Raw genomic sequence first — 11725 nt, 5'->3', positions numbered from 1 at the left:
ACTTACCTTAGGGGGAAAAAAGGACAGGTATACACTCGCACACACACACATATCCATCCACACATATACAGACACAAGCAGACATATTTAAAGACAAAGAGTTTGGGCAGAGATGTCAGTCGAGGCGGAAGTGAAGAGGCAACCAAACTCTTTGTCTTTAAATATGTCTGCTTGTGTCTGTATATGTGTGGATGGATATGTGTGTGTGTGTGTGTGTGTGAGTGTATACCTGTCCTTTTTTCCCCCTAAGGTAAGTCTTTCCGCTCCCGGGATTGGAATGACTCCTTACCCTCTCCCTTAAAACCCACATCCTTTCGTCTTTCCCTCTCCTTCCCTCTTTCCTGATGAGGCAACAGTTTGTTGCGAAAGCTTGAATTTTGTGTGTGTGTTTGTGTTTGTTTGTGTGTCTATCGACCTGCCAGCGCTTTCGTTCGGTAAGTCACATCATCTTTGTTTTTAGATATATATATAATATAAGGTTAACATAAAACTCTCTCCCATCCAATACAAGTTCACTTTACACTAATTTACATAGAAATGTACAATATTTTTGGGCTACACCTACAGTATACCAAAAAATGTTGCACTGTTTGATTTGTAGGTACAAAGAATTTTGTACAAGAAAATAATTTTTTGGTAAGTTGCTCATACTGCAGGTGGCACCATCAAACAATTTCTAGGTCAAGACAGCCTGTATATATGTGAAGTGCCCATTTTTTAAAGACATTATGTTGTGAAGTTTTATTGGTGAAAAAATGGCAACTAAAAATAATACTGTAGTTCAGTGACAGAGCCAGTTTGGTATTGTCTTGAGTGCAACTGATCAACTGCGGTCATCTCTGTGCATTATTGCATGCCAACATGCATTGCAGTGCCTGCCTACATGGCATGGCATGGCATGGCATGGCATGGCATGGCATGGCTGTTTGTCAGCATATACTTTTAAATCAAATTTCTACAAGATACGCAGTGATGATTTTGATTTGAGTCACCACAAGCCTATCAGATGTAGTGGTAAAGTTAAGCAGACTGCTACCTTCAGAGGGTTAATCTGTTCTAACTACAATACATATACATGTATCCAGCATCATTTGGTGATTTATGTAATATGACTGAGGTCTAGTGGAGCAAAACAAGTTCTGGTCAGCATACAGTGGACTCAGCTCTGTATGAAGCTCTTTGATGCCATTTACAATCTGCAGCATTTTCGCCTTGATAATTGGGACAGGTTTTGGAACTAATTTAAGCATGTTGTAGAAGTCAATCAGATGAACTCATAAAGATGAGCAATGCATGTGTTTAATGCATTGGCATATTACCAGTACAACTAAAGGTGAATTCTTTAGCTGAGCCAGATTCTGCAAGGTACAATTGTTTTCAGTTTTTTAATTTTTTTAAATCATCAGTCACATACCATGATTTCTCTTGCAAGTGGTTATAAGGAATTACAGTTTTATGTAAACAGTACAATGCACAGTTTCTAGTCTATATGCTACCTGTTTCACTCTGTATTGTGCCAAAGAAAGAAGAAAATATTTATAAAACACTTCTGTAGACTAAACTATATGCATTAGATGATCAGTTAAAGTTTTACTACCCATATTATAAATGCATTTAACATTTCTGCAACAGAACTAGAATGGTTTTAATACTTTAATGTTTTAAGCTATTGACTTAAGCTGTAAGGTTAGTCATTCACTGATTAGAGGAGATACATTAAAGCAAAATCACTTTTCTGCTTCGGGAATCACAGTGATTAATTTATCAACTGATTAATTTAGTATCAATATTGCTTTTGCTCCATGTTCGCTTGCATTAACAAGTTGTATCTTGTGTCTATTTTACAGTGTACACTTTTCTCCATTCTCGTTGCATTATCAAACTGTATTCAACCATTTGAACAGTTGTGTCCACGAGCAGAGGCAGGAACTGAACTGGGTTATGAACTGCTACAATTAAAGTCTTTCATAATTATTACATTTAATATTGTGCAAGAATTCAAATTAACATCTTCCCTGTTATGCTTATTAATTTCAAGTTTTCAAGACAGCTTGGTCAAGTTGGTTCAACTTTCATAAATAATCTTTGCTATTACTTGTAGTATTTGCTAAATTAAAATTTAAAATAAAGGTTTATGATTTTTTTAATTAAATTTTTCTGTGGCCTGGTACCCTCCACCCACCTAAACCCTCACTAGCAGTTTCAGATGATAGATGTAGAGCATGATTGTGTGAATTAAGCAGCAGTTGTTAGACCAGAAAAGATGTTAACAATAAGTTGTGTTGCACACAGAACGGACAATCTTTCATTGCACTTGTGTAGTGCTTACGTTTATGGTTTCAGACTCAATTTTAGCAGAACTACAGCACTTCATACATGTGTCAGAACACCATAAAAAAGCTTTTATTAACAAAAGATCCTAATCTCAATTCTTTCAAGTGCTTCCAAATTTTTATCAAATTCAAATGAGAAACACTCCATGGTCTTCATGGAGCTTCAGTGGCCTCACATCACTTGATATTCAACCTACTGAGCAAGAATAGATGCCGTCACATGAAATGTATACATCTTGGAGTCAGCTCTGAAGCATGCTCATGAGATGAGTGTGGTAGCTGATCACTTGTAGTCAAGGATGACTCTCCAGTAGTTTTGGAGTCTCAGGGAATCCATGCCTTGAACTATTTCCTACTTGCTATTTCGTATGTGTCTCCAATTCAGCTACTCATGAGTGAAAAAAGAATATTTGCAGCTGTCTCAAAGAATCTCTTCATCCTTTGAAGACACACACTAACAAATATTCTCTCCTATTAATGCATGTACCTGTGGAACTTAATACTGGTGTCTGTTTTAATAAGCCACTGACTTTCACCCATAGACATATGTTAAAAGAGGCATAACTTGTTTACTTCAACAAAACAAGATTCATTCTCTTCTAGCCTTGCTGCCAGTGAATTATGAGTTTATCAGAAAAGTTACAGAAAGCTAAATTATTAAACATTTATCTTGCAACTGTGCCCAAAGCCTGTATTAGATATATTTGGAAACTGAAGGTTTATATTAAAATTTAAACAAACTAGGCGATCATAGCTATATCAAACAAGTATTTTAATAAATTAGTCATTTTTATCATTCTGGTATTTATTCATCATCAAAAATGAATAACAAACTGTCAAAATATTAGATAACAGTTGCATTGGCATAAGTAAGAAATATATAAGCTTCACATTTCAATCTCAAATACATCTGTTATAACATAAGATGTGCTCTTTACTAATGAAAGAACAAACTCATAAAATGAAATATGAGTTGTGTGTGGTTGACCTACAATTTGATAAAATAAGGAAAAAAGTGTGTGGTATGATACTTTAGCTAGATGTAGCTTCCTTTTCCTTCTCGTTTTTCATTCAGTGGCAAGACTATGTCTCCAGCCAGCATGGAGCTGTGCACTCAACATGTGCACTAGATCATGGAGCTGCGGTCTGTCGGCCAAGTTTAGGTCTTCCAGTGGGTCTATTGTGTGATCATACAGTTCTCTTGCAACAACTTTTGTCCAGTCAGGTTGGAAAATTTGCTTCTGAAAATACACCCATTCAGTGTAGCGATGTGTGTGTGTCCTGAGAGAATAACCCATATATTCAATTTGAGAAAGATGGGGTTTGTCACTGTTTGGTTTTAGTGTTGGATACATTCCTGGACGAGGATACTGACTAAATGCTGCTTTCCTCCTTGTTGTGAACTGCCCCTGGAACACAGTTCAAATTAAACTTAGACATTGCCCAACATCAAAATCCAATCAGAAAATGTAAATATGAAATCACTTTCATTTGTATGACATGTAGCAAAGTAGTTCCAATGATCATTATTGAAGTGTAACAACAAATCACATTAAAACAGAATTTTACCATTCAGTTTTTTCAGATTCTTGATTATGATATTTTTTGTTTTAAATAATACGTCTGCAGTTTGAAAACAGTTCTTTTTGTAATCAATGATTTTCTGTATAATTAGTTTTGTTTTTTCCCTAGGGAATGCATTCATCACTCCAGTCGACTATATATACAACTGGATTGGAGCTATGGTGTCTGTTCATTAACAATTCATTCATCATTTTTCATTTTAACACTTCATTGTTATCAGGCAAGCTGTTACATATGGCTAATGGTGCAACATGACCAGATTCCATCCACAGCTAGGCAAACATTTCTATCATTAACATGGTATTAGTGTTGTGCTGTCTTGTGCACTACTGGTAGGAAAATCAACAACACAACCTAGATTAAAAGTGTTTAATCCATACTGTTTCTATTTGAGAGTCTAGTATTCTTATAGAACACTTTATTACCAAGATCAGATTTTCAGTTCAGTCCACTTCAGATCCATAATAACAGAACTTGAAAAATATTAGACAAAACAGAGTTTTGCCTATTTTCATTAGTGGGACAGCTTCAACTGGTCACCATGTCATTCGGAGTGGTGTGTTATATTCCTTATGCTCATTATCTCAAAGAAAGGGTAAGATTATAAAACACATGGGATTTTGCAGCTTTTTTGTTGCAAGTTCTGGGATTATGGATCTTAAGATGCCCATAAAGTGTTCTAGAAGGACACTAGAGTCTCAAATATAGAAGATCACCCCATGTTTCCACTGACGATGTCACGTAATCATTGTTTTTATCAGAATTTTGCGGGAATTAGTATGAAAATCTTCTCAGACCCACCATTTGCTTCATTTTGTTTGCCAGGTGTGTCATGTCATACACTATCAACACCACACCATGTAGTCAATGTCAAGAGGTTGGCAGTAACTCATGTGACTGCCCTGCCAATCTGCAGCTGGCACAAAGATACATCCTCTACAGCAGGCAAGGCAAGTGCCAGCCTGTTGGATAGAAAGGTTCATTAAATGCATTCGAAGCCTACTAGTTAGCCCCACCTCTCTGTGTTATTATCTGTGATGAACTTGCTTGTGTCAAGGAACTGTTAGAATACAACTGGACTTGTTGAACTGAAGTTAAGTAAACCAGAGTTAAGAACGTATTACATGTGCTTCCCATGTATCTGTGTATGTGTGGTTGGATATGGGTGTGTGTGCAAGTGTATACCTGTCCTTTTTTTCCCCCTAAGGTACGTCTTTCCGCTCCCGGGATTGGAATGACTCCTTACCCTCTCCCTTAAAACCCACATCCTTTCGTCTTTCCCTATCCTTCCCTCTTTCCTTATGAAGCAACCATTGGTTGTGAAAGCTAGAATTTTGTGTGTATGATTGGGTTTGTTTGTATGTCTATTGACCTGCCAGCGCTTTCGTATGGTAAGTCACATCATCTTGGTTTTTTTATATATATATCTAAAAACAAAGATGATGTGACTTACCAAACGAAAGCGCTGGCAGGTCGACAGACACATAAAACAAACACAAACATACACACAAAATTCAAGCTTTCACAACAAACTGTTGCCTCATCAGGAAAGAGGGAAGGAGAGGGAAAGACGAAAGGATGTGGGTTTTAAGGGAGAGGGTAAGGAGTCATTCCAATCCCGGGAGCGGAAAGACTTACCTTAGGGGGAAAAAAGGACGGGTATACACTCGCACCCACACACATATCCATCCACACATATACAGACACAAGCAGACATATTTAAAGACAAAGAGTTTGGGCAGAGATGCCAGTTGAGGCAGAAGTGCAGAGGCAAAGATGTTGTTGAATGACAGGTGAGGTATGAGTGGCGGCAACTTGAAATTAGCGGAGATTGAGGCCTGGTGGATAACGGGAAGAGAGGATATATTGAAGAGCAAGTTCCCATCTCCGGAGTTCGGATAGGTTGGTGTTAGTGGGAAGTATCCAGATAACCCGGACGGTGTAACACTGTGCCAAGATGTGCTGGCCGTGCACCAAGGCATGTTTAGCCACAGGGTGATCCTCATTACCAACAAACACTGTCTGCCTGTGTCCATTCATGCGAATGGACAGTTTGTTGCTGGTCATTCCCACATAGAATGCATCACAGTGTAGGCAGGTCAGTTGGTAGATCACGTGGGTGCTTTCACACGTGGCTCTGCCTTTGATCGTGTACACCTTCCGGGTTACAGGACTGGAGTAGGTGGTGGTGGGAGGGTGCATGGGACAGGTTTTACACCGGGGGCGGTTACAAGGGTAGGAACCAGAGGGTAGGGAAGGTGGTTTGGGGATTTCATAGGGATGAACTAAGAGGTTACGAAGGTTAGGTGGACGGCGGAAAGACACTCTTGGTGGAGTGGGGAGGATTTCATGAAGGATGGATCTCATTTCAGGGCAGAATTTGAGGAAGTCGTATCCCTGCTGGAGAGCCACATTCAGAATCTGATCCAGTCCCGGAAAGTATCCTGTCACAAGTGGGGCACTTTTGTGGTTCTTCTGTGGGAGGTTCTGGGTTTGAGAGGATGAGGAAGTGGCTCTGATTATTTGCTTCTGTGCCAGGTTGGGAGGGTAGTTGCGGGATGCGAAAGCTGTTGTCAGGTTGTTGGTGTAATGGTTCAGGGATTCCGGACTGGAGCAGATTCGTTTGCCACGAAGACCTAGGCTGTAGGGAAGGGACCGTTTGATGTGGAATGGGTGGCAGCTGTCGTAATGGAGGTACTGTTGCTTGTTGGTGGGTTTGATGTGGACGGACGTGTGAAGCTGACCATTGGACAGGTGGAGGTCAACATCAAGGAAAGTGGCATGGGATTTGGAGTAGGACCAGGTGAATCTGATGGAACCAAAGGAACCTTTGACTGACAAAAATTGTATTTTCTTGATTGGAAACTTCTTTCATAACACTGAATTTAAGCACCAGAGATTGCTATGGAACCCCTCGTGTAATTGAGTAAATGTAAATCTGCACTTTCAGTGTAGTTTGCTAAAGCACACTGTGTATTGAATCATGAATGGAACAGTGCAATTTGCGTATACTGTCCACCATCATTTAAGGCTTGGACTGAGAATGCATTGTCATTTGTTGCAATGTTCATGTCAGCTAGCAAAGTTGCCCATGTAGGGTGTACACCACAGTGACATTGTTCAATTTTTTATTGCTGTCATAAGATAGAAAACAATGAAGATCTCCTTTATAAATGCTCACCTGTAGAAACACCAGCTGATGACTGGCACCTACAACAAATTATGACTTGGATGTGTCCAAGGAGAATGCAACACAACTGTGCACCACCATTTTGAAGGCAACTGAGAGTTCTGTCGACTCAGACAGTACATAACCACCCCCATACAATCAATTTGACAATCAGGCATGTATTATGAAATACAATACAAAACTCTCACCACTGCATCATGGGATGGAGATGTGCAAGGGAACAGCTGTGAATAGATATTTGATCAATGGCATCAGGTTCTCTTCATTGGTGAGTGCATTGTTTGATACCTGGTGATCAATGTAGAAGATGGGAAGATGGCCTGTTACCAATTCATATCTCAGGCATGCAGCAGGCAGGTTGACCAGTCATGTTTTTGGCCAGTATTGTATAAGAATGTCAGATATCTGTTATCACTATTTAAGGTGATTTGAAGGCTGTTCAGTTTTGGTTCAGGATCTTACAGTCAATTGTCTAGCTCTCAAATCAACATGGAATCTTTGAAGATTATAATGAATGAGCAAACTGTGTCCATCTCATGACAACCTTATTCCATGTGGCAGGAACCAACCAAAGTGAATGGCCTATTGTATCTGCTGATATGAACACAACTGAGCATGCTTGAGACCATTTTAAACATGAGCTGTATAATTGCAGGAAGCTTCCTGACACATTGGACGGCCTCAGGAGGGCTGCCTTCAAAAAATAGTATACCTTGATCATCTTGTGGGCAGCATCACAGAGGAGCCAAGCATGTTACAATACACGGGGTGTAGCAACAGGGTATCAAATGTTAGCCAATAGCAGATTTTAATTTCACAGATGTACAAAGCTATGCACTTTTGAACAGACTGCTATTGTTTTGGTTAATGTTTTATTTTTACTTCCCAGTAATTTTACTTTTTAGTTTCAGAAAGCTTGCTCCCCTTTAATCTAAACCCATATGCATTTGAAGACATGACAGAGGTCTAAAACCCTCCTCCAAGTTGTTTGTATAATATAATAATTGTAAATGACTTTTTTTTTTTTTTTTTTTTTAAAAAAAAAGTACGGTACCAGTTAATATGCATTTTCTTCAGGATCTTGAGTTAAGCAGAAATTACTGCTTTTAGTAGAAGTGAACCAAAATTATTTTAGTATGCATCAAAATCTCCTACAAAAATATGTTGCTAATATTGTCTTTGGTTAACATTTTGTTAAACATTGAATCTAAGCCCACATGCATCTGCAGACATCAAAGAGGTCCAAAACATTTTTCTAAGTCATTAATATAATGTAACAATTATAATTTTTTGGATCAATTAATATGCATTTCCTTCCAGTTCTTGAGTTAAGCAGAAATTACTGCATTTAGCAGATGTTAACTAAATTTTTTTTAGTATCATGACAATCCCCTACAAAAATATATTGCTAATATTGTCTGTGGTTAACATTTTGTTAAACATTACGGCAGACACAATATAACACTTTTGTTTTGACTTCTTAGTTGTGTAAGCAAATGAAACATTATGTTTGTTTTTAAGTCTTCTAACATTTTGATGCACCATGGTAGGCTTATTAAAAGGAGGTTTTTCTTGTATAACACCATATTTATCTTAACTTGTTTTAAAATAGTCTATCTAAAGGAGGAAGAATTAGGCTACAAAAATTGTACTATTGATTTGTATCTTGTCAAAATATCAGCCTATTATAAAGACTGGCAGCTATTCTTTACACTACTCTCATTGTAAAGAAATGTAAAGTTGTGCACATCACAAAATGTAGTAATGTTTGACTGCACAATTGATTAATCAGAACCAGAATCATTAACACCATACAAATTCTTGGGAAGAACAATGTGCATGAAGAGATTAAATGGAATAATTACATAAACTAACTTGTAAGTTAAGCAAATGGCAGACTTCAGTACATTGATAGGATAATGTGAATCTGCAGTTTGTCCACATAACAGAGGGCTTATAAAACACTTACACAGCTAATACTGGAATATCACTTATTTTCACTCCACTATGTGCTATGGCATCATATTTAGGGCTAATATGCAGATTCATAAACAGGAAAGGTCAGTTCATAAACTTTATGGCATTCTAACTCTGCCATCTATGTACATTTGCCCTTGCAGGAATTGTTCAAAAGGAACTGCAGCATCCACTAATTAAACACTAGGTGGAAAACTATTAGCACTGTCTAAACCGTTTTACAGAAAGGTGTGCGTTACTCTCTAGCCACCATCAAAAGGCTTCTGGCAGGACTGAAACATGCAAGTGATTGACTTCAGATATTCAAATTTAAGCTGCAAAGAAGCCTTCTGTCCCGCTCCTTTTAGTTTTTACTTCTGTCTGTTATGACCTAATTTCAACAGGTTGTTATCTCTGGCGGCCGCTGAGGCCGAGCGGTTCTAGGCGCTTCAGTCTGGAACTGCACGACTGCTACGGTCGCAGGTTCGAATCCTGCCTCGGGCATGGATGTGTGTGATGTCCTTAGGTTAGTTAGGTTTAAGTAGTTCTAAGTTCTATGGGACTGATGACCTCAGATGTTAAGTCCCATAGAGCTCAGAGCCGTTTTGTTATCTCTGATCTTCCTTTTATTTTGTATAGGTGCTCCAGATAGAAGTTTAGGTAACAACTGGCACCACATGAATTAATGGTTTATAGCACAGGTGCAAGGATGTAATGAAACCATCTGAGAAATGTCAATTAGAAAGTGCATTACGATCTTACAGAGACTACAAAGATAAGAATGGACAAATAACAGCTTGCACTAAGACACACGACCAACCATTCCTTCACACTCCATCGTCAGCTGGAAAAAGGAAGAATCCTCAATATATGGTACTACAGAAATTTCCTTCTGTCACTCTCTTTCTAGTGATTCATGAAGTATAAACATAAACATATATGACGCTGTAACCAAAAATCATTGTGATTCCAGTAGTTGACTTGACTTTATCAACAGTATTCATTGAGTGTTTCATTTTTGGTGCCTCTCAAATAGAGTTTCTCAGCACTGTTTCCACTTACACTGATAGCATTTATTGTACTGCTCATAATGGAAAGATTTAAGGTAACCAAGTTGAGGCTCAGAGTGAGTGATCAGAAGCCAAGTGCTGAAGCACAGAAGTCAACTGAGGTGAGGAACTGTGTCAATTGGAGTTGGTTAGATCAACAAGAACAGAGAGGCAAGCTAGGGATGGAGGAAAGGTAGACTGATGGCTGGGAGGGAGAGGCCACAGGAGAATGGGATAGGAAAGAGAGAGAGAGAGAGAGAGAGAGAGAGAGAGAAAGAGAGAGAGAGGGGGGGAGGGGGGAGGGGAGGGGCAGATAGAACAGAGTAAGAGGAGGAGGGAGATCATAAAGAGAAAAATACTGTAGTACATGTTAAATGAGTAAAGTGGGAGACTTGGGACAGGGGTGGAGATGGTTGTGAGACAGTGGTTAACCAGTACTGAGGGCAGTAGGGTTAGGACAGTGCCCATTTACATAATTTGGAGAAGCTGGTGTTTGAGGAAGGATTCATGTGGCACAGGGTGTTTGAAATTGAGATTGCTGTGCTCGTACATTCCTCCACTGGGTGGTCAACTTTGTTCTAAGCCAGGGTTTGGCAGTGGCTGTGAAGAAATTACAGGGCATTAGGAGTAGGTGTTGCAAAAGGAGGAATCAAGATATTTCACGGACTGTGCGGATATTAAAATATAACTTTGTGGGAGATAGGAAGGATGTTCTAAATTTTAAGGCAGGGCAAAAGGAAGGCAGACCTTGTTGAGGACATGTTCAATTTGTTAAAGTCTGTGATGATATTGGATGATGAAGGGAAAGAGTCAAGTGCAATACATGTCCTTGCACCCACCCAACACAAACTATTCCAATTTCTTTATACAACTACTGTGATGTAACTTTTGTTCAGCCTTCCATGTGAGAAAGGCCAGCAGAAACATTTAGCTCATGGCTGAAACTGCTGCAAGGATAGCTCTGCTGACGTTTAGCACTGGTCACATTTCTTGAAAAACTCTTCAAGTTCTAGCAGAATAGTATACTATGGGTAGATTTGTTAGAGACCCTACTGCCATATGCAAGTTGCTGGGCATCAGCATTCTGGACTGTATGAAAGAATATTGGGATTAGTGGATTGCCATAGCTCAGGCAATGGAATCAGGTGATGGGACTTTCCCAGTTACTTCTGAGCCCATGTCACTCTAAAAGTTCAACTAAATAGCAAATACAATCATTTCTACATAGGCACAATAAATTTTATTTATTTATTTATTTATATACTTGTTCCATAGACCTGTACATGTGAGCAAGTCACTCAGATGTGGAACGTGTGAATGTACATAATAAAATACATAGAATAAATACATTGTTAAAGTATTAATAACAGTGCACAAAAGTCATACTTATTAGCTTAAAAACTAGTCAACATAAATGTGAAGATAGCAGTTTCATATCTAGGGCATTATTGCATCTACACTCCTGGAAACTGAAATAAGAACACCGTGAATTCATTGTCCCAGGAAGGGGAAACTTTATTGACACATTCCTGGGGTCAGATACATCACATGATCACACTGACAGAACCACAGGCACATAGACACAGGCAACAGAGCATGCACAATGTCGGCAC

General features: G+C 38.8%; 1 protein-coding gene across 1 annotated transcript in view; it reads right to left on the bottom strand.

The window, feature by feature from the left end:
* Positions 1 to 3174: 3174 nt before the first annotated feature.
* The window catches only part of LOC126251560 (iduronate 2-sulfatase), a 148672-nt gene continuing 140121 nt past the window's right edge, over positions 3175 to 11725 (bottom strand). Inside the window, exon 7 of the mRNA XM_049952077.1 lies at positions 3175 to 3742. Coding sequence (XP_049808034.1) covers positions 3401 to 3742 — 342 coding nt within the window. The 3' untranslated portion in view covers positions 3175 to 3400. The remainder of the gene's footprint in view (positions 3743 to 11725) is intronic.

This window comes from Schistocerca nitens, chromosome 4 (assembly GCF_023898315.1).
Source record: "Schistocerca nitens isolate TAMUIC-IGC-003100 chromosome 4, iqSchNite1.1, whole genome shotgun sequence".
NCBI lineage: Eukaryota > Metazoa > Arthropoda > Insecta > Orthoptera > Acrididae > Schistocerca > Schistocerca nitens.
Note: the sequence above shows the minus strand (reverse complement) of the source record. Positions and strands in the feature narration are given on the sequence as shown.